Source organism: Balaenoptera borealis (genome assembly GCF_965194805.1).
Source record: "Balaenoptera borealis genome assembly, chromosome: 10".
In the NCBI taxonomy this organism is placed as follows: Eukaryota; Metazoa; Chordata; class Mammalia; order Artiodactyla; family Balaenopteridae; genus Balaenoptera; species Balaenoptera borealis.
The window spans coordinates 82,052,936-82,077,484 of NC_138874.1; the positions used below are offsets into that span (position 1 = coordinate 82,052,936).

At 42.8% G+C, this 24,549-nt stretch overlaps 1 protein-coding gene across 15 annotated transcripts in view; it reads left to right on the forward strand.

Annotated features, from left to right (window-relative positions):
- The first annotated feature begins 2,330 nt into the window (after positions 1-2,330).
- LOC309604693 (uncharacterized protein) overlaps positions 2,331-24,549 on the forward strand; it is a 219,936-nt gene continuing 197,717 nt past the window's right edge. For 6 of the 15 annotated variants that reach the window (XR_014230949.1, XR_014230950.1, XR_014230951.1 and 3 more), the window contains exons 1-3: positions 2,331-7,772; positions 10,025-10,148; positions 10,267-10,429. Coding sequence is in view for 6 of the 15 variants with exons in the window: in XM_082339667.1 (XP_082195793.1) it covers positions 7,669-7,772; positions 10,025-10,148 (228 nt within the window). In the remaining 9 variants the exon portion in view is untranslated. The other 9 variants (XM_082339667.1, XM_082339664.1, XM_082339663.1 and 6 more) reach the window with 4 other exon arrangements.

A 24,549-nucleotide genomic window follows, 5' to 3' on the forward strand; every position in this document is an offset into this window, starting at 1 on the left:
ACCAATGTGCCACAAGGGAAGTCCCCAAAGACTTTGTTTTTTAAAGCTTCTTTTTATTGTCAGGTTGTGACGTTCTTTCTCCTTCATTTCTTTGCAATAAGATATTGACAAACTGGAACAAACCTTGTTCCTTTCAGGGCCTTGCAGATCTGGACCTTCACCTTCTAACTCTGTGTTTGACAAAACTCACACATACACACTCAAACCCTCACACAGCAGTCTTTGATTAGCCTTCATTACGTCACTATGTGGCACAATATGGATCACATGAGATACAGCTGAAAGTTTTCTGTGGAACAGGCTTTTAGGGGTATAAAATGGTCTGGTTGTATTTGAAGACAGAAGATAAATATTTGATACTTGGTTTTGCCAGCTTAAGGCTTATTGTGTGTCCTTGGACAAACCAGTTTTTTCCAAAGACGAAATTTATAACAAAATAACATCCTATGCTTTTGGGTCAGGACCTAGCAATCTTAATTTTCTTCTTAAATTGAAGTATAGTTGATTTACAATATTGTGTTACTTTCAGGTGTACAGCATAGTAATTCAGTTATATATATATATATATATATATATATATATTCTTTTTCACATTCTTTTCCCTTATAGGTTATTACAAAATATTTAATATAGTTCCCTGTGCTATACAGTAGGCCCTTGTCGATTATCTATTTTATATATAGTAGTGTGTATATGTTAATCCCAACCTCCTAATTTATCCCCCCCCCGTTTCCCCTTTGGTAACCATAAGTTTGTTTTCTATGCAATTTTAATTTTTAAAAAATAGCTTCCTGGGGCTTCCCTGGTGGCGCGGTGGTTGAGAATCTGCCTGCCAATGCAGGGGACGCGGGTTCGAGCCCTGGTCTGGGAAGATCCCACATGCTGCAGAGCGGCTAGGCCCGTGAGCCACAACTACTGAGCCTGCGCGTCTGGAGCCTGTGCTCCGCAATGGGAGAGGCCGCGACAGTGAGAGGCCCGTGCACCACGATGAAGAGTGGCCCCCGCTCGCCGGGACTGGAGAAAGCCTTCGCACAGAAACGAAGACCCAACACACCCAAAATAAAATAAATAAATAAATAAATTTATTTAAAAAAAAAAAAAAAAGATGGAAGCCATTTCGCTTCTTATAAAAAAAAAAAAATAGCTTCCTAAGTGACTTGAATGCTTAGCCTGTTTGAGGACAATTAACACATTTTTTTGTTTAACATCTTTATTGGAGTATAATTGCTTTACAATGGTGTGTTAGTTTCTGCTTTATAACAAAGTGAATCAGCTATACATATATATATCCCCGTATTTCCTCCCTCTTACGTCTCCCTCCCATCCTCCCTATCCCACCCCTTGAATTTGGCCAGCAAATATTCAACATGACTATTGTCTCTTCCCTCCAACCTATACTCCTGGCAGACATTGCTAATTGATCAAGACTCACTTTACCATGGGGTCTACAGTCGGTCTTGCAGTGGTCAGTACACTTTTCCAAGTAGCCAGGGAGAATCACATAATTGATATCTAAGGTACAACTTACTTACTCTCCTTGATTTAGCTTAAGTCACCAAAGAAGGCTCTCAGGTAGACTTGAAAGGCTTCTTTGTTCAAGTATCAGAGAAGCATTCTAAAATGTCATAGGAGGCCAGATGAGTGGATAAAGAAGATGTGGCACATTTATACAATGGAATATTACTCAGCCATAAAAAGAAACGAAATTGAGTTATTTGTAGTGAGGTGGATGGACCTAGAGTCTGTCATACAGAGTGAAGTAAGTCAGAAAGAGAAAATCAAATACTGTATGCTAACACATATGTATGGAATCTAAAAAAAAAAAAAAAAAAAGGTTCTGAAGAACCTAGGGGCAGGACAGGAATAAAGACGCAGACATAGAGAATGGACTTGAGGACACGGGGAGGGGAAAGGGTAAGCTGGGACAAAGTGAGAGAGTGGCATGGACATATATACACTACCAAATGTAAAATAGATAGCTAGTGGGAAGCAGCCGCATAGCACAGGGATATCAGCTCAGTGCTTTGTGACCACCTAGAGGGGTGGGATAGGGAGGGTGGGAGGGAGACACAAGAGGGAGGAGATATGGGGATATATGTTTATGTATAGCTGATTCACTTTGTTATACAGCAGAAACTAACACACCATTGTAAAGCAACTATACTCCAATAAAGATGTTAAAAAAAGTAAAAAAAAAAAAAAATAAAATGTCATAGGAGGCAAAAGAGAAGATAAGGTACAAAGAAAGTCTTACTCAAAATCAGATGTGATTCTTTTACATGGCTGATTGAATATTATTTATGCTTAAGTTGAATGAAACTGCTCCCAAACTGAAAACCAAAGTTGCTAAATACTCCCACATTCTAGAGAAAGCTGAAAACGAACAGCCTTGAGTTGAAGTCCGAAACCTCCTTATAGGGTTTGTTTATGAAAAAATAGTCAAATCAGCCCCACTACCACTAATCACCACTGTCTTCCTTCCTGGTCTGTGAGAGAAGCCGGAGAAGCAGGAAAGAGTCATCATTGTCCTCTGGGATTTGGGGGAATTTTCCCTCCCCACACACAGGGAGGTAAGGCTCCAAGAAAAACATCTGTGAAGATAGTTGGTGTTTTCAAGAAGGGAAGACTGGATTACTTTTGTTCCTCATTTGAACAACTTGCTCTCATGTTTCTGTGCTTGTCTGAGCAGGGGAAATGAGAACTGGAGCGACGAGGTGGATCGGAGAGATAGGACAGCAGTAGAGTGCCCGCATGTTGACACTTGGCATGTCAAGGAAACATGAGCTTTCCAAGAGTTGGGAAGACACAACAGAAGGTAGCTTGGCCCAGTTTGTCTATCCCCACCAAGGAGGGACGCTTTCTGGGTGTAGGAGCGTCAGTAGTGAAAGGCTGCGACCTTGGCTGCTGGTGGGAGATACTGAAGCAATGACGAAAGAGGTTGAGCCAGAGTTAAAGTTCCCATATCTGGGACTCTGCAGTGGGAGGCCCCACAGGGCCCTCCAGAGAAGCCTGGCAAGGACGCCACAAGATATTCATCATTAGGAAGCCTACTACACAGAAGACACTGGTTGTCAGAGAGTGTTAGTATAAGAAAAGAAAATCAACAAGAATAGAAATGAGACCTCCCTCAGATATGTGAGAAGACATTTGTGTTTTCCAATGTGGTGGCCAACCTTCAGGATAGCCAACAATAATCCTCACCTCCTAGTAATCATGGTCTTTGTGGTCCTTTCCCACATGCGAGCAGGGCTGATCTGTGTAACCAGTAGAATACTGTGGAAGAAATGATGTGAGACTTGCTAGGCTACCTTATAAAATACATTACAGCTTCCACCTGGTTTTTCGGACAGCTTTACTCTGGGGGAGCCAGCTGCCATGCTGTGAGGACGCTCCAGTAGCAATGTGCAGAGGCCTGTGAAGAGAGGAACTGAGGCCTCAGGGCCATGTGGAGAAGGATGGTCTGAAGGGTGAGAGACTAGAGACAGAGCGATCAGGGAGAAGCTTGGTGAAATTATTTAGTTAGGGCAGGATGAGTCCTGAGCTGAGATGCGCTAAGAGGATGGAAAGGAAGGGGAGGTAAGTCTGAGAAAGAGTTTGGAGACAGTATGTGTCTGGTTGGCTGGCAGGTTGATTGGTTTGATAGGAAAAGGGAAGGTGTTATTATCATGACCAGATGCCTGGCTTGGGTGCTTACAATGATCATGGGGAAAGATAGTTCAGGACTGGATGTGGTAAATATGAGGGTCTGTGGGATATTCAAGGATGCCCATGAAGCATTTAGACTTTTGGATCTGAAGCTCAGGAGACAAAGATTTTGCCGGAAACAAAGATTTAGGCATCGTCAACTTGGAGTAATTAATGTTCTAGGAGTAGATGAAGTTGCCCAAGAGGCCCATGTATAGAAATATGAAGCCAAAACCCACTGGCTTTTAAGAGATAGCAGAGGAAGTGAAATCCACAAAAGAGATCATACTATGTGGGGAAAAAAAGTCTTAGCACAAGTTGAACCTCAGAAATGCTGAGATGAAATAAACTATTATAATTTTGGCTCCTTTCCTCCTCAGATCCAAAGTTCTTCTCCAGGCCGTTGCCCCACCTCACCCTGCCCACCTTGTGTTGGCAAAGCTTGGGTCAAGGGAGTGTGTGTTTCACGATCCTAGGCTTTGTGGGCAAAGGAGAACCCTGTAGGGAGGTGATGATTCAGTTTTTCTTTCCTTCAAATAAAAGTAAGTCTCATTGAGCCCTGAAGCCCTATCAAATGAGTCTAGACTTGTTTTTGGGTTTTAATCCACTGTAGGTAACAGTTTTTAGCATTTTGGCTTGAACCAGTAAGTGAACACTTAATTCAGTTATTCGAGATCTCTGTATCCACCCACTAAATTAATGAAACAACTACCAAATTACCTTTGTTTTGCCTGTTTTTCAATCAGACAGTATTTATAATATGCAAGGAAGGGATAGATTGAGATGAAATCAATGCCATCGGAGAACACTTGTGAGCTTAATTAATTTTCAGAGGGGATTTGTATCATCTGAAAGATTGCTTACCTTAGAACCATCTGAATTATACTTGGGGGACCTTGCTCATATCTCTGAGTGGTGTTTGAGGTGAACCCCAGACTGCAATTTTCTCAAAAGCAGTTACTAACGAAGGGCCTTATTGAAGAGGTAATGAAGCTGTTCATCATCACAGAAACACTCTCCACCGGGCATGATGAAAACACTTGCTGGGCTGGGTGGGGTGTTTTGTCTTTTTTTTAGTCTCCTTGAGACTATTCCTACTGTACCAGGGAAGTGGGAAGTAGAGGCAAATATCTGAAATGAACAAGACCAAAAGTTTCTGTTGTTGAAGAAATACTGACATTATGCTTTTTTCTGAGTCATCCAGGCCCAGTATCTACATGAACCCATCAAGTACTCTCACTTTCTTGCTCCCCTGGCTGAATGCAGGCATGTCAATGCCACTCTCGTAGTACAGGATTAGAATGGAATGTAAACTTCTAAATGTGACCTGGCCAGGCTTTCATTCTGCAGCCTCTGAGTCATACCTGACTGTGAGTCCTGTCTCTGCCACTTCCACTAGGATCTTAGGTGAATTAATTAACTTCGAGAAGGAGACTCGGCTTCCTTATCTGTAAACTAGAGACGATAATAGTAAAGAATAGCCCTCATCTCATAAGGACATTGTGAGGATTAAATAAGTTACAGCATGTAAAGTGTCTGGCAGTCAGTCCACGCTCAGTGAATGGAAGTCATTATTTATCAAATGAGGAGGTTGGAGAAGTCTATGGGTCTCATATTGAATGGGCATATGACCTGGGGAAATTGTTTAAAAAGTATATTTGGGGGCTTATTTCCTAAAGATTTTGATGTAGTAGGTGTGGGGTGAGGTGCAGGAATCTGCATTTAACCGGTTCCCAGATGATTCTGTTACAGGTGTTTACAAGCGCACTTTGAGAACGACTGGAGAAAATGCGTGGTCTCCCCCAGCCGTCTTAGAGCTCTGAGGCTCTTAGGCTGCAGTCCAAGGTACAGAAAAGAGGAAGTTCACCTGTGATTAAAGATGAGTCCCAGGCAAAGCTCTGCAGGCAGTAGGATTGTGGTTTGATGGAGAAGTAGAGGCAGGGAGGTAGGAGCTAGCCACAGGCAGGGGGATGGCAGGTATCATGACAGCGGTCGGAAGGGCAAGGAGGTGTGGCCAGAAAGGTGATCTCCATAACTGAAGACAATAGTGGGAGCTGGAAGGTAGGAGGTGAGAAGACTCAGCCGAGGAGCCTGGGAGTGTGTGTGAAGAGGGTCCCCCGAAGGTACAGGTTGCAAAGATGCTTCTTCTGGGGTTGTGCACGGCAGCACAGAGGCTGGCGTGTTTATCAGGGGCAGCTGGCAACATTCAGGCCTGGGCTCATTAGGACTGGCATTGAAGGACAGCCATCAGAACAGGAAACCCGCAACAACATCTCTAGGGAATTTCGAGGAACTGTTCACTGCATTTTAAGAGGTGCTCAAGTCCAGCTTTGGGGAATTGCACAGACCCAAACACAGACATTTTACCACCGGACAGTGAATAGGGTCTTTGCTTCAGAGCAACAAAACCTAAAGCAGGCAAGGCTGATAGAAACTGTTGAAAAGATTACTATTTAAGCAGACCCCCTTCAGCTCTCCAGTGGTGGTGGAGGGCACACCTGGACCCCAGGTGCAAGGTACTAGATTTGTTCTTTTTCCCTCAGCCTCTGTCTTCATTTTCAAAATTTTTGCCTAACCCAACACATAAGTTGAAACAGTGGGAGGAAAGGGGAGAGAGAAGGTCTGTGACATACTGTCGGGACCCCTGGCTGCGGGTGCTTTTTGCCCCAGCTTGGTGGGTACCAGCTGTGGCGAGAGTGATGTTGACACCCTGGTGCCTTCAGTCTTTTCTCTCTGCAGTGGCGGCTGGCTCCACCCCGGGAGTGGAAGACTGAGAATCTGTGAGGCCAGGGTGCCTATCATCTCCTCTTTGTTTTCAGGATTTATTCTTAGGTGTGGTATGGAAAAGGCTGGGGAAACCCCATTAGGGCAAATGGGGTGTTTGCAAGGGAAGATGGATACTAACTTTTGATTGCTCTGACAGCAGCAGTCCCTTAACTGCCTCTGGGAACATGCTATATGAGCAAAAACAACGGGACTTTATTGGTAGTAAGTTTTGACTCCAACACAGCATTGCAACTCTGTAATTTCTCTTAAATGCTCTATTTTTCTTGTTTCACCATGGCCAAAATATTTAGAGCGCATCCTTATACTTGTGACTCGTGTTTTGCAATTTTTAACGGAATTTGCCTTTAGTCTGGCCAGAGACTTCTTCAAGCCAGCTTAGTTGCTGCTTCATAGCAAACCTCTGTGTAATGCTTCCCCTGTACTTTAATCCTTTCTTCCTTCCTTTTCAATTTACGGTACATTGCTAAACATATCTCACTTTCTGGTTTGCTTTTTTGCTTTCATTATTATTGTGTTTCAGGAAGATGTTTGGAGTAGAGGGTTAGTGGGTCAGGTGATGCAGATAATCACTTTTAAACGTGGCTTTGTTGAGCAGAGACACGTGGGCCTTGTATTACTGTGAATTTTTCTTCTTATTTTCTTTGAAATTTAAGTGATTATTTCAAATCATGAACTCCACAAATCCACAAATGTAAAGTTAGTGTTCTCTGTAATAATAAAATCAGTAGAGCTTAATAAATGTTCCTCATGAGTAAGGCAATGTGACAAATACTTTGTATGCCTTATCTGTTTGAATCCTTTGCAAACTTTATGAGATAGCTGTTGTCTCCATTTAATAAGAAAAGAAACAGGCTCTGAAAGGTTAGGTACTGTGTGGTCAGGCCGTTCAAGATGGCCATTTTCCTGCTCTCTGGACTTGCCCTGCTTGACCAGTCCGGGCTTCACTCACATGAGTAGCCAGTCCTCTTAATTATACGGCTTAATCAGTAACTGCCTACGTGCTTGCCCACTGCCCCAGCCGCTGGTTTCCCTGGTAACTGATGAGCCAACCTGACGTCAGCTCCCCCTATAAATGGGAGCCAACCTCGCCCTAGCGTAGCGCTGCCACTTCCTGCCTGCCGTTTGCCGTCCATGGTGGGGTATCTCTCCAGGACCTTTGTTCTGGACGTGTAAAATCCCCTGTCCAAGAAACAGTTGATGCCTCTGTTGGTGTCTCTGCGGCGGGTTCTTCGGTCTCTCAGCTGGGCAGCTACAAGGCTTGCAGGCCTACAGGGTGCAGTCCAACAGGTACATTATCTAAAGTAAGTGGCAAAACAGCAGCATTTTTTTTTTAACCTTTTTTCAAAAAAGTTGAAGTATAGTTGATTTGCAATATTGTGTAAATTTCAAGTGTACCGCAAGTGATTCAGTTATATATGTGTGTATATATATATAATTTTTTCAGGTTTTCCATTATAGGTTATTACAAGATATGGAATATAGTTCCCTGTGCTGTACAATAAATCCTGGTTGCTTATCTATTTTATATATAGTAGTTTGTATCTGTTAATGCCATACTCCTAATTTATCCTTCTGCTCCTTCTCTGTCCCCTTTGGTAACTATAAGCTTGTTTAAGCTTGTTTTCTGTGTCTATGAGTCTGTTTCGGTTTTGTAATTAAGTTCATTTACATCATATTTTAGATTCCACATGTAAGTAATATCATGATATTTGTCTTTCTCTGTCTGACTTCATTTAGTATGATAATCTCTAGGTCCATCCATGTTGCTGAAAATGGCATTATTCATTCTTTTTTATGGCTGAGTAATATTCCCTTGTGTATATATACACCACATCTTAAACCAATTGTCTGTTGATAGGCACTTGGGTTGTTTCTATGTCTTGGCTATTGTAAATAATGCTGCTAGGAACATTGGGGTGCATGTGTCCTTTTGAATTAGTGTTTTCATTTTTTCTGGATATATACCCAAGAGTGGACTCGCTGGATCATATGGTAGTTCTATTTTTAGTTTTTTAAGGAACTTTCTATGGTCAGGCCACTCAAGGTGGCTGTTCTCTTGCTCTCTGTACATCCCCTGCCCGACCAGTGCCTGCTTCTCCTATATCTTACTCACCTGACTCACCTTCCTATGTACTTGCCCCAGGCCCCAGCTGGTTATTGTTCTTATCAAAGGGGCCGTGAGGGGCCTGCCCCTCTGCTGGTTTCCCTGGTAACTAATGAGCCCACCTGACATCAATTCCCTATAACTGGTAACCTCCCCTTCTCCCCGGGAGTGAAGCCTGCTGCCACGTCCTGCCTGGTGTCCGCCACACAAGGTGGTGGGGTGTCACTCCAGGACCTTGCTTCAGACGTGTAAGCTCCCCCCTCCATTACACCACTGATGTCTCTGTTGCTGACTCCGGGCTCTTTCTTTGGTCTTGAAGCTGGGCAAGCACAGGCCTTGTAGGCCTGTGGGGTGCAACCCAACAATTGACAGAGCAGCCAGGAGACCGAGAAAACTCCCGTGAGCACCGAGATGTTGGTCGGCAAATACAGGATGGGGAATGGAAAGCTGCAGGGGCCATCCACTAGCATGTGGGACCCAAAAGTTGAGGGTGTAATCCTGAGGTGGTCATCCACTAACACTTGGGACCCAAAAGTTCCAGGGGTGATCCCGAAAATTACAGGGAAATCCCGAGATGGCTGTCTACTAGTATGTAGGGCCCTGTGGTGGCCGTTCTTGCTGAAGGGGGGCTGCCGAGAGATCTGGAGACCAGTGGCCTCTCATGGCTCTGCTATTGGAATTGTTATTTCTGTTGTGCCTTTGAGATGTAAATAATCTGAGCTCTGTGGAACATGTGATGTCTAAGAGCAAAGGAGAAAAAAAGAGCTTTTAGGTAAACGCTATAGAGAAATGATTATGTTTGGGGAATGTCTATCTAAAATAGTCTTTCCAGATTTTGGTAACTAAACTAGGTGGAATGAAGAGAATTCATTGACTATCTGGGTCATTTCAAATAGGTTAAAATATTGGAACGCTAATTACTGGTGGGGGGGGTCTAAGTTTACCTACCCTTGCCTTCATAGGAGAGGAAGACTAAAGCCTAAGTTTTCCAATCAGGAAATGCACAATTACTTGCTTTTTGGTTTTTGTCAGAGGTTAAGGTTTTTAAGGGTTAAAATTATGATCAGTCATAATTCTAGTTATTGTAACCAAGTTTCTTTATCAATAACATCATAATCAAGTGCTTAACCGTGTCTTTTTAAGTCTCGTCTTTTATAGACAGTTATTGTTTTATTCTGATGCTTTTGCAAAAATGCTTCATCTTAAGGAAGATTCATAGGATGTGATCTCCAGTGGCCTCAGCCTGCACTGGCTTGAAGCAGCATTTTGGTTCCTGGCCAGAGACTGAAGTTAGGCAGAAATAAATTCCTACAAAGACGGAAAGTAGTGAAACAAGTAAAGCGTTTATTAGGAGGAAAAAGAGTACGTGTGGATAGACACACGGGTGGACTCAGAGAGAGTTGCGCCCTCGTGGTAGTTTATATCACTTACGTGGGGCATTTCTTTCAGGTTTCCTTTGGCCAATCATCTTGCTTTGCCTGGTTCTGAGTCCATATTTGGTATATCTCAGGATCCTCCCATGTGTGTGTGCGCATCTCTTAGCCAAGATGGATTCCAGCGAAGAGACCTATGGGTAGGTTGATATCACTCCCCTTTTGACCTCCAAGGAGCTTTTCTGTGCATGTATATGTGGGAAGGTCTCCTTGACCTCAAGAATGAGAAATATATGGTCTCTATTTTTATCTGGGCAGGGCTCAGTGTCTTCTATTATTCTCCTGTTAATTTCATCTTGGAGTATCTGTCCACAGGGGACAAACTCCAGACTGCTCATCCTGGGGCCCATCTATCTCCTGCCTCAGAAGGACCTGTTGACAACAGGTCTCTGAAGAATTTCAGATTATACTGCCTAACTGGGTAAGAACTTAAAGAATCTTAATGGAAGACCCAATGGCTTCATAAAAAGTTAACAGAAGGATTGGTTACTGAGTGAACTGGTAAATATGGTTATAATTTTTACGGGTTTTGTCTGGAATGGCACTGGTTTTGATCTGTGTTTTCCAGATATAGGGAAGCCCTTCCCCTCAAGTTGGTTATGATTTGTTTTATAGCAATTTGGTAAACTACATCTGTGGGTAGAATTGAAGCATTTTCCTTTTTGTCTCTGCCTGGTCCCCCCAGAAATTGAAGACTCTTGGGTTCTGAGCAGCCTTATCAGGGGAATGGAAAAGACTGTCTCCTGTCATGTGCAGGAATCTCAATATCTTGGGGACCTCTAGAAGAGAAAAATCCACCAATGCGGAGCCTGATAGCAGGCCTTTGGCATGGCTTTCCTGGCCTTGAGAGGCCTTTTGGGAATTCCGTCAGACTCCTGAGGAGTTCCCCTTCAGCCCGTTTGGAGAAGCCTGTGTGGTCAATTGACCAGACTTACTTTGCAAACAAATTAGTTTTGATTGGCTGTGTTTGGTGGAGGTGAGGGTAATTTTAGAGGGAACAATATTATGTTTCAATGGATGTTAAATTCTAGTTCTGTTAATTGAGGTCTGTATTTATGAAAGTTGTTGAGTTAGCTATACTTTTGCCCTGATGTTCCGGATAGAAAGAAAATTAGTGAAATTCTAGTGAAATTGTCAGAGTATAATAGCTACTCATGAAGTGTGACACTGCTTGCTTTAAGTCTGCTGCTAAAAGCATATGTACAATGCTTGTGTGACAGTTGGGTGTAAGTGATAAAATGTATAGCCTATAAAGTGTTTCCCCATTAACATACCTCAGAGCTTGTTCACGAGATCTGATTAGTTTTCCCCCAGTGGGAATGACTAGGCCAATATAAAGGAGGCCTAGCACCGAGGGACCGAATCTGGGGTAGGAGCCAGCAACCCAGCATCTAGGGACGGATATTTTGATAATCAACGCTTTCCAATGAAAGATTTGCAATCAAAGGGGGAAATGATGGGAAAATCTATACCTACTGAGGTATAGGGAAGTCATTCTGGCTTATATACATGGTTTAACTTAAATTTTACTGACCAGAGCAGCCCATTTTGTAGTCTTTCAGAAAAGCATTGTAACTCTGCTTTGGCCATTGAGGAAGGGAATGCATTTGAAAGTCAAAATGGAGTAGCTGTCGTTCAGACATCCAAGGTAAAACTAGGTGGCCATTGTAAACGTGATTTTATTTTTTTATTTTTTATTTTATTTTTGGCTGCGTTGGGTTTTTGTTGCTGCACGTGGGCTTTCTCTAGTTGCGGCGAATTGGGGCTACTCCTCATTGCGGTGTACGGGCTTCTCATTGCGGCGGCTTCTCTTGTTGGGGAGCATGGGCCCTAGGCACGTGGGCTTCGGTAGTTGAGCTCGGCGGGCTCAGTAGTTGTGGCTCGTGGGCTTAGTTGCTCTGCCGCATGTGGGATCTTCCCGGACCAGGGATCAAACCCGTGTCCCCTCCATTGGCAGGCGGATTCTTAACCACTGCACCACCAGGTAAGTCCCTGTATACGTGATTTTAGACACATTCTTGTATTATTGAAGAGTTGAGTCTTCTGAACTGTATTGCAGGCTAGGACAATAAACCACAGGTGGGTGTGGTATTATCTCAGAATGTGGTTACTGCTTGTATTGTGCTTAATGGTCATGATCTCCCCTGTGTTGTGCCTATTAGATGTTTTACATTTTGTCCCTAGTCTGAGGGAGGAAATCTGAGGGCTGAGCAGCAACACCGGCCTCACTGTGAAATGAGTCTAATTGCTGGGTCTACAGGGAGATGCCATTGTCCTCCTCTGGACTTCCATGAAAAATCGACCTGGCTAATGTGACTAGGTGGGGACTACTGACAATGGAGGAAAAGACCATCTTCTGGTACCATATGCCAATACGTCAGGAGGACCCCTGTTGGTTAACGTTACTGAACAACTGACTGCCCATGAGCACCCCTGGGCTGTGCTGTGTAGAATGGAATAGGCTGGCTTCTGGACACACGGTCCAACTAGTGGGATTAACTGCTTTTTGTTTTGGAAAGACCTAATGGGTCCACCCCTAATGGCACTCAACATAACATAGGGTGACAGATCTGTACTGTGACTGCTGATTCTTGGCTCGGCCACCAGACTGTTTCTCTTAAGGTCAAGCATTCCCTTCCCCATGGGGATGGCTCTGGGCTTGTGAAAACCAGGGTTAGCCTTACCTTCCTTATATCAGTAACTGCACAGGGCACTGCTGCTGACTCCCTTTCCATTGACTCGGTAAGCACTTGGCTCCAGAATGTGCCCACATCCTGGCAAATGGCTGTCCTGAGCATCCTAGGTATCTTACTCTTGATGCTCCTTGGCTGCTGCCGTCTGTATTGTATCTGTGGTATCTGGTTGCACTGCCCCTCTACATACCTGACCCCGGGGATATCGCGGAAGAGAGGCGGACCAAGATTGTAAGGGTTGTGCAGGGTATGTAGTAGTGGAGTGTACGGTCAGGCCACTCAAGATGGCTGTTCTCTTGCTCTCTGTACATCCCCCGCCCAACCAGTGCCTGCTTCTCTTGAATCTTACACACCTGACTCACCTTCCTACGTACTTGCCCCAGGCCCCAGCTGGTGACTGTTCTTATCAAAGGGGCCATGAGGGGCGTGCCCCTCTGCTGGTTTTGCCTGAAAACTAATAAGCCCACCTGACATCAGTTACCTATAACTGGTAATCCCTGCCACTTACCCCCATGAGTGAAGACTGCTGCCACGTCCTGCCTGCTGTCCGCCGCACAAGGTGGTGGGGTGTCGCTCCAGGAACTTGCTTCAGACGTGTAAGCTCCCCCATTCATTAAACCACTGATGTCTCTGTTGCTGACTCAGGGCTGTTTGTTCAGTCTTGAAGCTGGGCGAGCACAGGCCTCGTAGGCCTGTGGGGTGCAGCCCAGCAAACCTGTGTAATGTTCTCCATAGTGGCTGCACCAATTTACATTCCCACCAACAGTGTAGGAGGGTTCCCTTTTCTCCACACCCTCTCCAGCATTTATTGTTTGTAGACTTTTTGATGATGGCCATTCTGACTGGTGTGAGGTGATACCTCATTGTGGTTTTGATTTGCATTTCTCTAATAATTAGCGATGTTGAGCATATTTTCATGAGGCTGTTGGCCATTTGTATGTCATCTTTGGAGAAATGTCTATTTAGGTCTTTTGCTCATTTTTTGATTGGATTGTTTCTATTTATATTTTTGAGATTGACTTGTGTGAACTGTTTAAATATTTTGAATATTAACCACTTTTTGGTCACACTTTGCAAATATTTTCTCCCACTCCATAGATTGTTTTTTCATTTTGTTGATGGTTTCCTTTGCTTTTAAGTTTGATTAGGTCCCATTGTTTATTTTTGATTTTATTTCTTTTGCCTTGGGAGACTGATCTAAGAAAATACTGCTACGATTTATGTTTTGCCTATGTTCTCTTCTAGTTTTATGGTGTCTTGTCTTATAATTAGGTCTTTAAGCCCTTTTGAGTTTATTTTTGTATATGGTGTGAGGATGTGTTCTAATTGCATTGATTAGCATGTGGCTGTCCAACTTCCCCAACATCACTTGCTGAAGAGACTGTCTTTTCTCCATTGTGTATTCTTGCCTTCTTTGTTGAAGATTGACTGTAGATGGCAGATTTATTTCTGGGTTCTCTATTCTGTTCCATTGATCTATATGTCTGTTTTTGTGCTAATACCACACTAAGAAAGTAGCATCTTGATAATCGATTTGTGTCCTATTATGAAAGACTTTTAATCAGCTGTGGAATATTATTGATTCTGGGTTTTTTTTTGTGAGTTATGTTTTATGTGGGGATCTTACTGAGGATGACAGCCTGGGAGACAGTCTCTCAGAGGGCTCTAAGGAACTGTTCTGAAGAGGTAAAGGAGGAGCCAGGATACATAGGAGTTTTTGTTTTGATTTTGGGTGGCCTCGGCCTGCAGTGGCTTGAAGCAGGATTTCGGCTTCCGGCCAGAGACTGAGGTCAGGCCGCGGCAGTGAGAGCCCTGAATCCTAGCCACTAGACCGCCAGGGACCAGTGACCAGTGACAAGGCCCTGGCCTGTCAGCTGTGTAGAAATGAATTTCCACATAGAGATGGAAAGTAGTGAAACAAACTGTTTATTAGGAGGAAAAAGGGTAGGTGTGGATAGACATACAGGCAGACTCAGAGAGAGTTGCCGATTCTGTGTATTTTTCCATTGAATTAAGGATCTGGAAGAGACCAAAACATGTGAATGTCTTTTTTATTTTCTTTTTTTGAGTGTCAATTAGGTGTAGTGACCAGACAATAATGGAACACTGAGGTCCCAATTCTTCCAGAAGAGCCTTGCTAGCTAATTGTAAATGCTAAAACGGAAGTCCTTGGTCTCAGACATGGAGATACCAGATGTGTCCTGCAGGTTATGAAACCCCCCTGTGTGGACCTTGAACAGAGAGTGGTGATACCACAGTTATTCTGTAATAAATATTGAGAGTCCCAACATGAAAGTGAGGCCAATGAACTTAGACTAATGAAACACTCTAGCATATTAGCACAGATATAGAAGGCTAGACAACTCCTCTTGGAAAACAACATTGCAGGAGAAGACAGCAGAAGGAAGAAAGCAGACCGCTTTTAAGCCCTGGGGCTCTCACTCAAGTGAGCAAGTCACAGGTAGGTGTAAGGGGCTGGTTTAGCGAGAGGCAGAGATGCAGTGAAACGACCCTCCAAGATGAAATAGTCAAATTCTACTAAGTGAGAAGGCCATAGCAATAATGAATCCATGATGGACTATTAGCTGAACTTTTTTCAGGTAAATGGTACTTAACAGAGTTTGAGGGATCAAAGTTAAGGCTCTGGGCCAAAGGAAATAGGAGTCCTTGTGGTGGTGGGGGATGAATGAGTTGAAACTTGGGTATAAGGATAAGGCAGGGGCCTTGACTGAGCCAAAGGCAGGGGCTGGATAGTTGAGGACGGTTTGAGGTCCATCAATATGGGCGGTCCATCAATATGGGAGGTCATACCTGGGACTGTATTCCTTGTTCTAACTGGCAAAACAGGACTTGGGAAGCAGCCTGGAATCATACTTCTTATCACTGGCATGCTGAATCTTAGAGTGACACCTATTATAATCTGCATATACCAATCTGTGTATATATAATCTGTGCATATACAGTCAGCTTTGAGATTGGATTAGTCGGTAACTTGGACAAGGTAAGTTTTTAGGAAGATCTATCCTTGGGTGAAGCTGTGGTCAGCCAGTTAGGGCCGTAAAGAAATTGGGAGGAGGCTTGTCTGGACTCTATGAAGGGTAACATAGACCTAGATAGAGGGTCCCTAGCCCAGCAAAATATGCCAATCTACTCGGTAACGAGTGCCTGGTGGATGCTAAGGGAATGTGGAATTCCAGAGCTGCTCCTCTTCTCCTATTCGTATCATATCTTGCCTTTTATTTTCCTGTTTTCAGTTCCATTCTACCTCTAATCTTGCTTCTGTACCTTTCTTTCTTCCAGAACTTTTTGGCTTTTGAACTTTGGTTTCTGCTATCTTTCCCCTGGCAAGTCCTCTTCATTAACTAGCCCTATTTGATGTGGCTCTTGACTTCCCACAAACATTTGCTGCTTTCTCATGTAGACCCAAGAGGCAGGGCCCAGTTCTGTAAATGGACTTGGAAAGATAGTAGTTGTTGATACTTGTACTTCCGAACAATTCCGTTGTCTCTGGACCATTCCTATCTTGGCTTATCCTCAATATGTTCTGTAGAGCAATATTTCCCAAAATATGCTACATAGCATGCCAGTCCTATGAGATATTCTGTGAAAAGAGTTCTGTGACCATAAATGGGAAGCAGAGGATGTTAAATGCACCTCTTGGAGACATACCTTGAATATTAGCACACTAAAGGCTCTGAGAAGTCCTTCAGTAAATGAAACTCTTTAAAAACAAAAATGTTTCCCCAAGTTGCTTGTTCTGCTACTTAAAAAAATTCCATAGACATAGTGTTCCAAACAACAAATTTCGGGACATACTGTCACAGAGCACAGTTTGTGCTGGGTTTTCTGCTTAAGTTGTTAGGCTAAGTGAGATTTACTGATAGTTATCAGGTCTAGCAGAGAATAGAATGTATTTTGCAAACATTTTCTCTTGATAGAGCATTCCCATGACCACAAGATCCCTTTTGCACCTGTAGAGGAGATTTCTTAAGGTTCTCTTTGTGATTATCTCACATTAGGAGGAGAAGAAACGAAAGCAGTTGCCCTTCAGAATATTATTCAAATACGATTTTGTCTTGGGAAAGAAGTAAAAAATGAACTGAATTTATTTTAATTAGAAATTCACAGTAAAGTAGAAATAACTTTGTACTGGTTAACATGACCTGGTCATAAAATGTTGGTTCTTAGAATTAGTGAATTTCTTGTGAAAGAAAATATAGCTCTTCAGCTAGTAATATCAATAATTAGGCCTCCACTTTAATCAGTGGGACATTGAAAGCCAATGAGAAGCAAGTGCTTGTCTCTTATATTGTAATCTCGGGGGAGGGAGACTTGAGGTCTTTGGGCAATAATGCAGCGTACAGAGAGGGCACTATAAAATTTCTGAGCCATAGTCACAAGTCTGGAGCTGTTAGTTTTTATGGAATTCAGTTGCATCTTTTATGCTGGTAACCCTTAGGCATTCAACCAAACTCGGTAAGCAATATGTAAGATGGTAAAAGTAGAATTCAGGAGAAATATAATTTCATAGTGCTGGTGATTGTGGCCTATTGCACTCAGTGAGTCCAAGCCTGGGAGAAAGAATGAATGGGAGTGAGTGTAAGCCCACTGTGAAAGAATGTGAATCTTCTTTTCCCTCATTCCCAAGTGCCTCTTCTAGCATGAGCATACTACTGCATCAAGGATGATTTTAGTGGTTAGCGATTTGCGTTCCTCATGAAAATGGCCTCCACACACAAACCAATGGCTTCAACTGGAGCTCAACTGAAGAATCGGTGATTTTGTTCTCTTGGATTTATTAAGAGGTTATGTATCAACAAGGTAGTGCATTTCCAAGGGATTTTTCAAGGATAATTTGTCTATATGCAATTTTTACCCTGTGCATGGGCTTTGGAGCTAACCTCCATTGGAAAGGAGACCCTGTTGAACTCAGGTATCCTGTTCCCTTGCTCTGAGTCTTGATCCTTTTCTGATTCCCCTTCTCAAACAGGGGTCTTGTTGGGGGAGGGGAAAACTGAGTCAAGTTTCAGGAAGAGTCACGAGAGATGCATTTGTCACCAGCCATATATATTCTAAGGAAGAGAATGTCCTGCCTATACAGAAACTCTTTTCCTGGGGCAGGGGTGGGGTTTTGGTGAACATGGGAAGTTGGTACCACTTTTTTCTTCGTTTACTACACACAGTAAAAATACTACCTTTTGTAAACTGTGTGATTCAGCCACGTGGCTTGGATTGGGAGGACTGTGAAAAACAGCTAGAAGAATTATGACAGTGGAAACTAAAGTGCCATCATATGAGAGCTGGCAGTGTAAGCCCATTCATTTTTGTGTAGAACTCTTTATGGAAACTGAAATAAAATTTTAATTCTATTAGTAAAAGCAAACAACAAATGATAACATATTTGTCTAGCACTGTGAAAGTGTCAGGTTGATTCATAGCTTGTAACTTGAATGTAATTCACCCTGGTGAGATCTACTCATAATAGCAAAACAGATTATAACAACTCTGAAACACATGGTCATGTGTGTCTACATATATCCACTGGCCATGGGCACAGATTGCTGTATCATTGTATTGTTGACCTAAAACAGACTGCCAATTACTTAAGCAAAAATGGGTTTATTCAAGATCAGCAAAGAATTGCAGTTTGGAGTCTGCAACCATGGCCAGTCATGTGTCAGTCCCCCACACAACAAGGATAGAACTCTCTTCAGGAGGAGAAAAGGAAGTTGGGAAGGCTCAAGTAAATGAAGGGTTCAGTGGAGGAACCGAGAGTTCCAAGTATAGTGGCTTTTCATTGGCTGAGTTGTGACATTGCCTCATAGGCTGAACTCTTGCCAGGCAAGAAGAGGGGGCTTGCCTGGCCCCCTGTTGGGCTGTCTTCCTGTTGGGCTTTCCTATCATCATAGGATGTGAAAACTTCCTTTCTGCCCTCCCAACTCTATTTTAATTGAGGTTTCTGTTTATTTATTTTCACAGTATGTAATATGCAGTCATTTGTATTGATTAAGTGCTTTAAAGTATAAAGCTTCTCTGCACAGATGCACAAGGAACAGTGGTTATTTCTGGGGAGCAGATCCAGGAGGGTTTGGGGGGATGTTTGAATTTTTAAAATTACATGCATATACCCTTAGTTTAAAAAAAAAAAAAAAAAACAAAAACAAAAACCAAAAGACTATGGATGGAGCCAACCTTTGCATGATGCTAAGCCACCAGAATAGGGAGGGGAAGGTCCAGGAGCTGGGATGCCAAACAATTAGATGATTCCTAGAGAAACTGACCCCCCCCCCCCACCATGGCTACTGGAGCTCCAAGAAGACTTAACTGGGCAAGAGGCTTGTGTTGCCAAGAAACCTACAAACAGTGGGTAATACGGGTCTGTTCTGGGACTCCGCCAAGCAGGAGATCTGAGGAGTACCAGGAAGAAAACCCCTTTCCCCTATCTTTTATCTCTGTCCTGGTAACAGAAAGAGGTGAAAGCCAATTTAGGTCCATGCCCAGAACTGTCATGATGGGCTTGAATTTTATCATCCCTCTCATCTCCTCTCTCCTTTCCTTGCCCTTTTTCAGATGGAGGAGTTAGCAGTATATAACTGGCGCTGTGTAGTATGGGAGGGGCCACAAAGTAGAGAAGCAGGAGTCATAGGGATACTTGGAGCTGAGGGTGTAGAGTGACCCCTCCCTGGATGGGCAGTTCTCTTGACCAGTCTGCATTTATTCAGTTCTTCTGGAAGAATAGAGTCTTGCTCACGTTTCACCTTGATAGATTTTTCTTTCTGCCGTCTCTGCCTGTCTTCACTGAACGTCTATGATATTAGCCCTGTTATTTCTTCAGACATTTTTTTTTTTTTTCAAGATTTCAGGCAGAAATTCAGACAGCTGCCATTCTGTCTTGGGCCTTTTAGATGGTCGATAGAACTTGGCTTCAGATTCCACTCTTGGTATCCACCTACTCTCTTCAGTGTTGAAGGCTTTGGGACCGCGTCAAGGAGGAGAGTGTGAAAGATGTGTCTACATCTTCTATGGGCTGGATTGTGTCCTTCTGCTTCTCTGCAGAACCCAGACTAACATAGGCTCCTGCCATCCTACAGAGACTGGGGGACGGGGGTACTATATCCTTCAATGATTACATTTTAAAGGGATGGCTCCCGGGTTCTTGAGAAAGACATCCTTGAGTTGTAAAAACTGGCAAAGGCTGGGAGAAGATTTTCATCTCAACGAGGCAGAAGGAGAATTGACAATTGCAAGTTTTCTAAAGTAAATGCTCTAAGGAAAGGGAGGTCAAGGAACTATAGTCAGGAAAAAACCTGTTTAAAGTTTAGTCAAGCAGAGGAGATAAAGGCCATCCTTGTCATGTGCCAGGCACTGTTATGTGTCTTGAGATTCAGAACTATATTTGGGCATCAATACCAGAGGGCATATAATTTTTCCATAATATTTAAAAATGATTTTACATTTAAAAAGTTTATTAGGTACCCTCATGAACAAGAACTTAGTTTCTCTGTAGCAAGAATAATTAACCTAAATGAGAAGATAAAGCATTTTATTAATGTTCACTTATAAGCAAGGCCTGGTTCACAAAATTGATTTGATAGGCTATCTTGTGAAATTTGTCCTGGGTGTCAAAATTCCAGTTTATGGCTCTACAGAGGATGTGACAGTAAATAAGCCAGATGAGATACATGGCTTCCTAGTGGAATTATATTACACAGTGAATATGAAAGCATCTGGCATAGTGTCTCATATGAGATGCCCTCAAAAAAGGTTTTTTGAAGTAGAAATTGGACTTGTTCCCATTTCCTGGTCCCAGACCAAATGCCAATGGTATTTCACCCCTTGGGTATTTCTACCAGAGGCTTATAATCCTGTGATTTATATTATATATTTTCTTAGCATCTTCACATGAGAAACTGCTATTCCTTCTGTGCCATCAGATCACCAGATATTGCTATCCAGAGATTTCATATGTTACTGGGAAGAATCAAGGACATTTGGTGATGGGTGGGAACTGGTGGGCAGTGGGGAGACATGCGAGGGAGTAAAAGAATGAAGGAACAGCAAGAGGGGTGATGGTAAAAGTTTTGAGAAGCTGGGAGGGGAAGAGGCCAGGAATAGACATCAGCCACCCAACAAATATGTGGAAAGCTTGCTGCCCTATCTGATGGCGCGGGGCTGGGTGGGGCAGACTGAGTCCTGGCGAGAGTCCTCTAACTATTCAGGTTTGCATAGCGATGAAAAGCAGGGGCATATTACTCAACCTTAGTGTCATTGATTAAAGAAGGGTAATGATATTTGCCTCATTTGTGAGCATTAAATGGGATGTGTGTAAACACTGAGCACAGTGGCAGGTACATTTGGGTTAAAAACAAACTACTAAAAGCAGGGGCAGCAGTGGGAAATGCCAATTTCCCCTCCTCACGTTTTCAGAGGGCTTCCCTGCCGAGGTTTATGCTGCCCCTACTTCCGGTCTCTGGGCTAAGAATAAAACTCATTAAAGCAAGTCCTCTTTGGAGGAGGGGGTAGAAGGGAATGTTTTGAACCAGCCAGTTGACAGTGTTTTGAGAAAGCAGGAAGTGTGGGCCTGCTGTAGCCGACTAACTGGCTGAGGGTTTGTTTTGCACCTCTGATTATTCATTTTCTGTGATTCAGAAGTTGCCTAAATGTTTTAATTATGTTCCTTTCATTGTATTTTAATGAGCTAATGAATTCTTTCATCCACTTTTTATCCTACAATGGGCCAATAATTATAACACCCAGAAAATCATTTGAAATTGCTAAGAATCAAAATTCAGTGGAGTTCTTTCCTGGATATTAAAATGAATGTGCTAATTTCGCTAGCTAACAAGCTTTGAACACCTGCTGTGCACTGAGCCCCACACAGAATGAGAGGGATGTGAAATACAAAAGAACCAGAAGTCTACCTTAGCTTTAGTTTTACTTTGGGATGTAAATAAATTATCTCCTCTTCATCTCATTGACTCATTCATTTACTTAATAACCATTGGTGGGTCGCGCACTGCATGTCAGGCACTGTGCCAGGGACGTTGTGATTGGAGGCTACTGGAGCGTAAAATACAAGGCCAGGATTAGAGAGAGATGAGCTTGAGGTCCATGAGACCAAATCACAGAGACTTTGTATAGAATTAGGTGAAGGGCAGCCATTAAAGGTTTTCAGCAAGGAGTGCTGTGGGCAGATTTACATGTTTTATATAAATGGCTTGGGCTGTAAAGAGGAAAATGGATTAGAAAAAGAGTTACTGGTCATGATGAGACTACTATGGTTTTGCAGGAGAAAATGAAGGCAGTGGAAGTAGGGTTGGATACTGGACATCTGAGGATTCCTCACTTCCTTCTTCCCACTTTTCCAAGAGGCTTGGGTTTCAACTGGGATCTATATGGTTGTGAGGAAGCTGATTCCACTTGTGGTGCCATTGGGGTAGAGCATGTGATTCGGGCTACACCAATCACATTGGGTTGAAGAGGATGGAGTGTACCGAAGAGCATTGACTAAGTCCCTTGCATCACCTGTAGGCTGGGGATTAGTTTGGAGGTGAACATATTACCTAAAAGAGTCTAATCACAGTGAATCTCAACTTTTCTGGGGATTGTGTGACCAGATACTCTTTCTTGCTCTGGAACGTGTAATGCACAGATATGAGACTCCCCGGAGATCACATTATTTTCCAGAGCCAGTGGCAGGTAAATGCAGGGGCAGATGTGAGGCTCAAAACAGTCACCAGGACAGCTCTCAAGAACTACCCACTCAGGTCAAGAGCGTCAAAATGACCACAGAGAACATATTTGGTGCCTTCTTTGACCTTCGCCACCCTTCGCTCTTTCAAGATTCGTTGTCCTCTGTATTTTAAGCCCTTTATATTGACATATATAAAGGGTGTCTTTTTTCCTATTCAAAAGCTGACTGATACAAGGTGGCAGTTAAATGTGTGAGGGAGATTGATATTGAGAGCATCGTCTCCAGTTGGGAAGAGAGATACTTACTTACGTGTGAAACCTTGGGCAATACCAATACTTGGAGATCAGTGGAGGAAGACCAGAAATAAGACCAAAAAGGAACTGTCTGATGCAAAGGAAGAGAACCAGCGGGGTATAATATCATGAAAACCAAAGCATTAAGTTTCAAAGAGGAGGAGGAATTAGCAAAGTAACGGCACTTGACGAGAAACGGCAAATGATCGACCAGTAGATTTGGTGGCTATAAGGTCAAGTAGGACCTTAGCAAGAATAGTTTCAGTTGAATGATAAAAGATGAAGCCATAGTGCAGGGTCAGCTGGGATAACTGGCCCAGTCAATTCACTCATACTAAAAGAGAGCATGAGTTTTTGCTGCTAGTACACCTTAAACACATATCTCTATTGGGAAATTTTCCCCTTATATCTTGATGTCCCAAGGTAGAAAATAGACATTCTCTTCTTCCCTGACCTTCCTTGCTACTAGAGCAAGGACATGTAACTTGGGCTCTTCTAACCTGAGAAACCCATTTGAGATTTTGATTCAGAAGACATTGACCTAAAGAAGGACGCACAGTGCAACTCTGGTAAAGGTCCACATTGAAAATATTTATGGTACTATATCTTAAGAGTCTTAAGATATGCCTACCCTTTGATTGAGTAATCTCACTGCTCAAAATTGGAAATAATTATCAGAAGCCAAAAGTTAGACTTATGAAGATGATCACTGCTGCATCTTTTATCTATAAAAGGAAAAAATGGAAATGAACTAAATGTCCATCCTTAGTAGAATGGGCAAGTAAACCATGATACATCTACTTGATGGAATTATTATTTAATCTGTAGCTTCCACATTAGTGCCTATCACGTAGTAGTTATTTGTTAAAAGAATGTTATTAAAATGAAAATTATGGAGACTGTGCATGGAAAAACTTACATGGTTTGTTGTGTTAATGCTAAGTAAGAGACAAAGTACATTTTTATATATATGATTACAGCTATGAAAAGTAAGAATACGTGAATACACAGACTCTAAATGAACTCAAAACTCAAAAATGAAAAGATTTGAGGTAGGGCTGGGGTATGTATGTGATCCACCCCCCCTTGCTCTTTAATATTGTTACTATACCAAAATAAGTTAAAATTCAAAATGAAAAAAAAAAGGGAAGAAAAAGCCAAATAAGTCCAGTGCAATTCCTGCTTTGTTCTGGGCTCCAACTGTCCTAGGCCATTCTGCCATCTTAGGTGATCCCATCCACAGGCTTCAAAAGGAAGGTTTCTTTTGATTAGCCCACTAAGCCAGAGAAATTATTACTCATGTCTCAGGAAGTTGGCTGCTTCTGTGACATTGCCATCTATCAACACTTTCTCTAGAGATTTCCACCTTCATGATCCTTCAGAGAGAGGTGTGAGAACATCCAAGGGGGGAAATGTGTGCTTGGAGCTATGCTCTACTTCTGTTTTACAGCTTTAATTGGGAGTCTGAGAGGCAACAGGATCTGGGAAAGACAAGAGGCTTTGGAGCCTGTATCAGCTGAGTGGTGTACAGGTATGTGCAATAGTAAATCTTACTAGGGTGGCTTAAGTCATTTTAAACACTTTTTTATTTTCCTCATTTAACAAGAAGTCTGGGGGTAGATAGTCCTGAATGGCTTGATGGCTTACTAAGAAGATCAGTGGTCCAGGCTTTTTCTAGCCTTTGTTCTCTGTGTGTGGCTCCTCGGCCACAAGAAGGCTGTAGTAAACCCACATTCCTCGTAGAGGGAAGATGAAGCACCTGCAGACGTTTGCTTATACATCCTTGGCCAGAACTGTGTCACCAAATCACTCTTAGCTCCAGGCAATGCTAGAAGATTAGTTTTTACTCTGTTTCAGACTT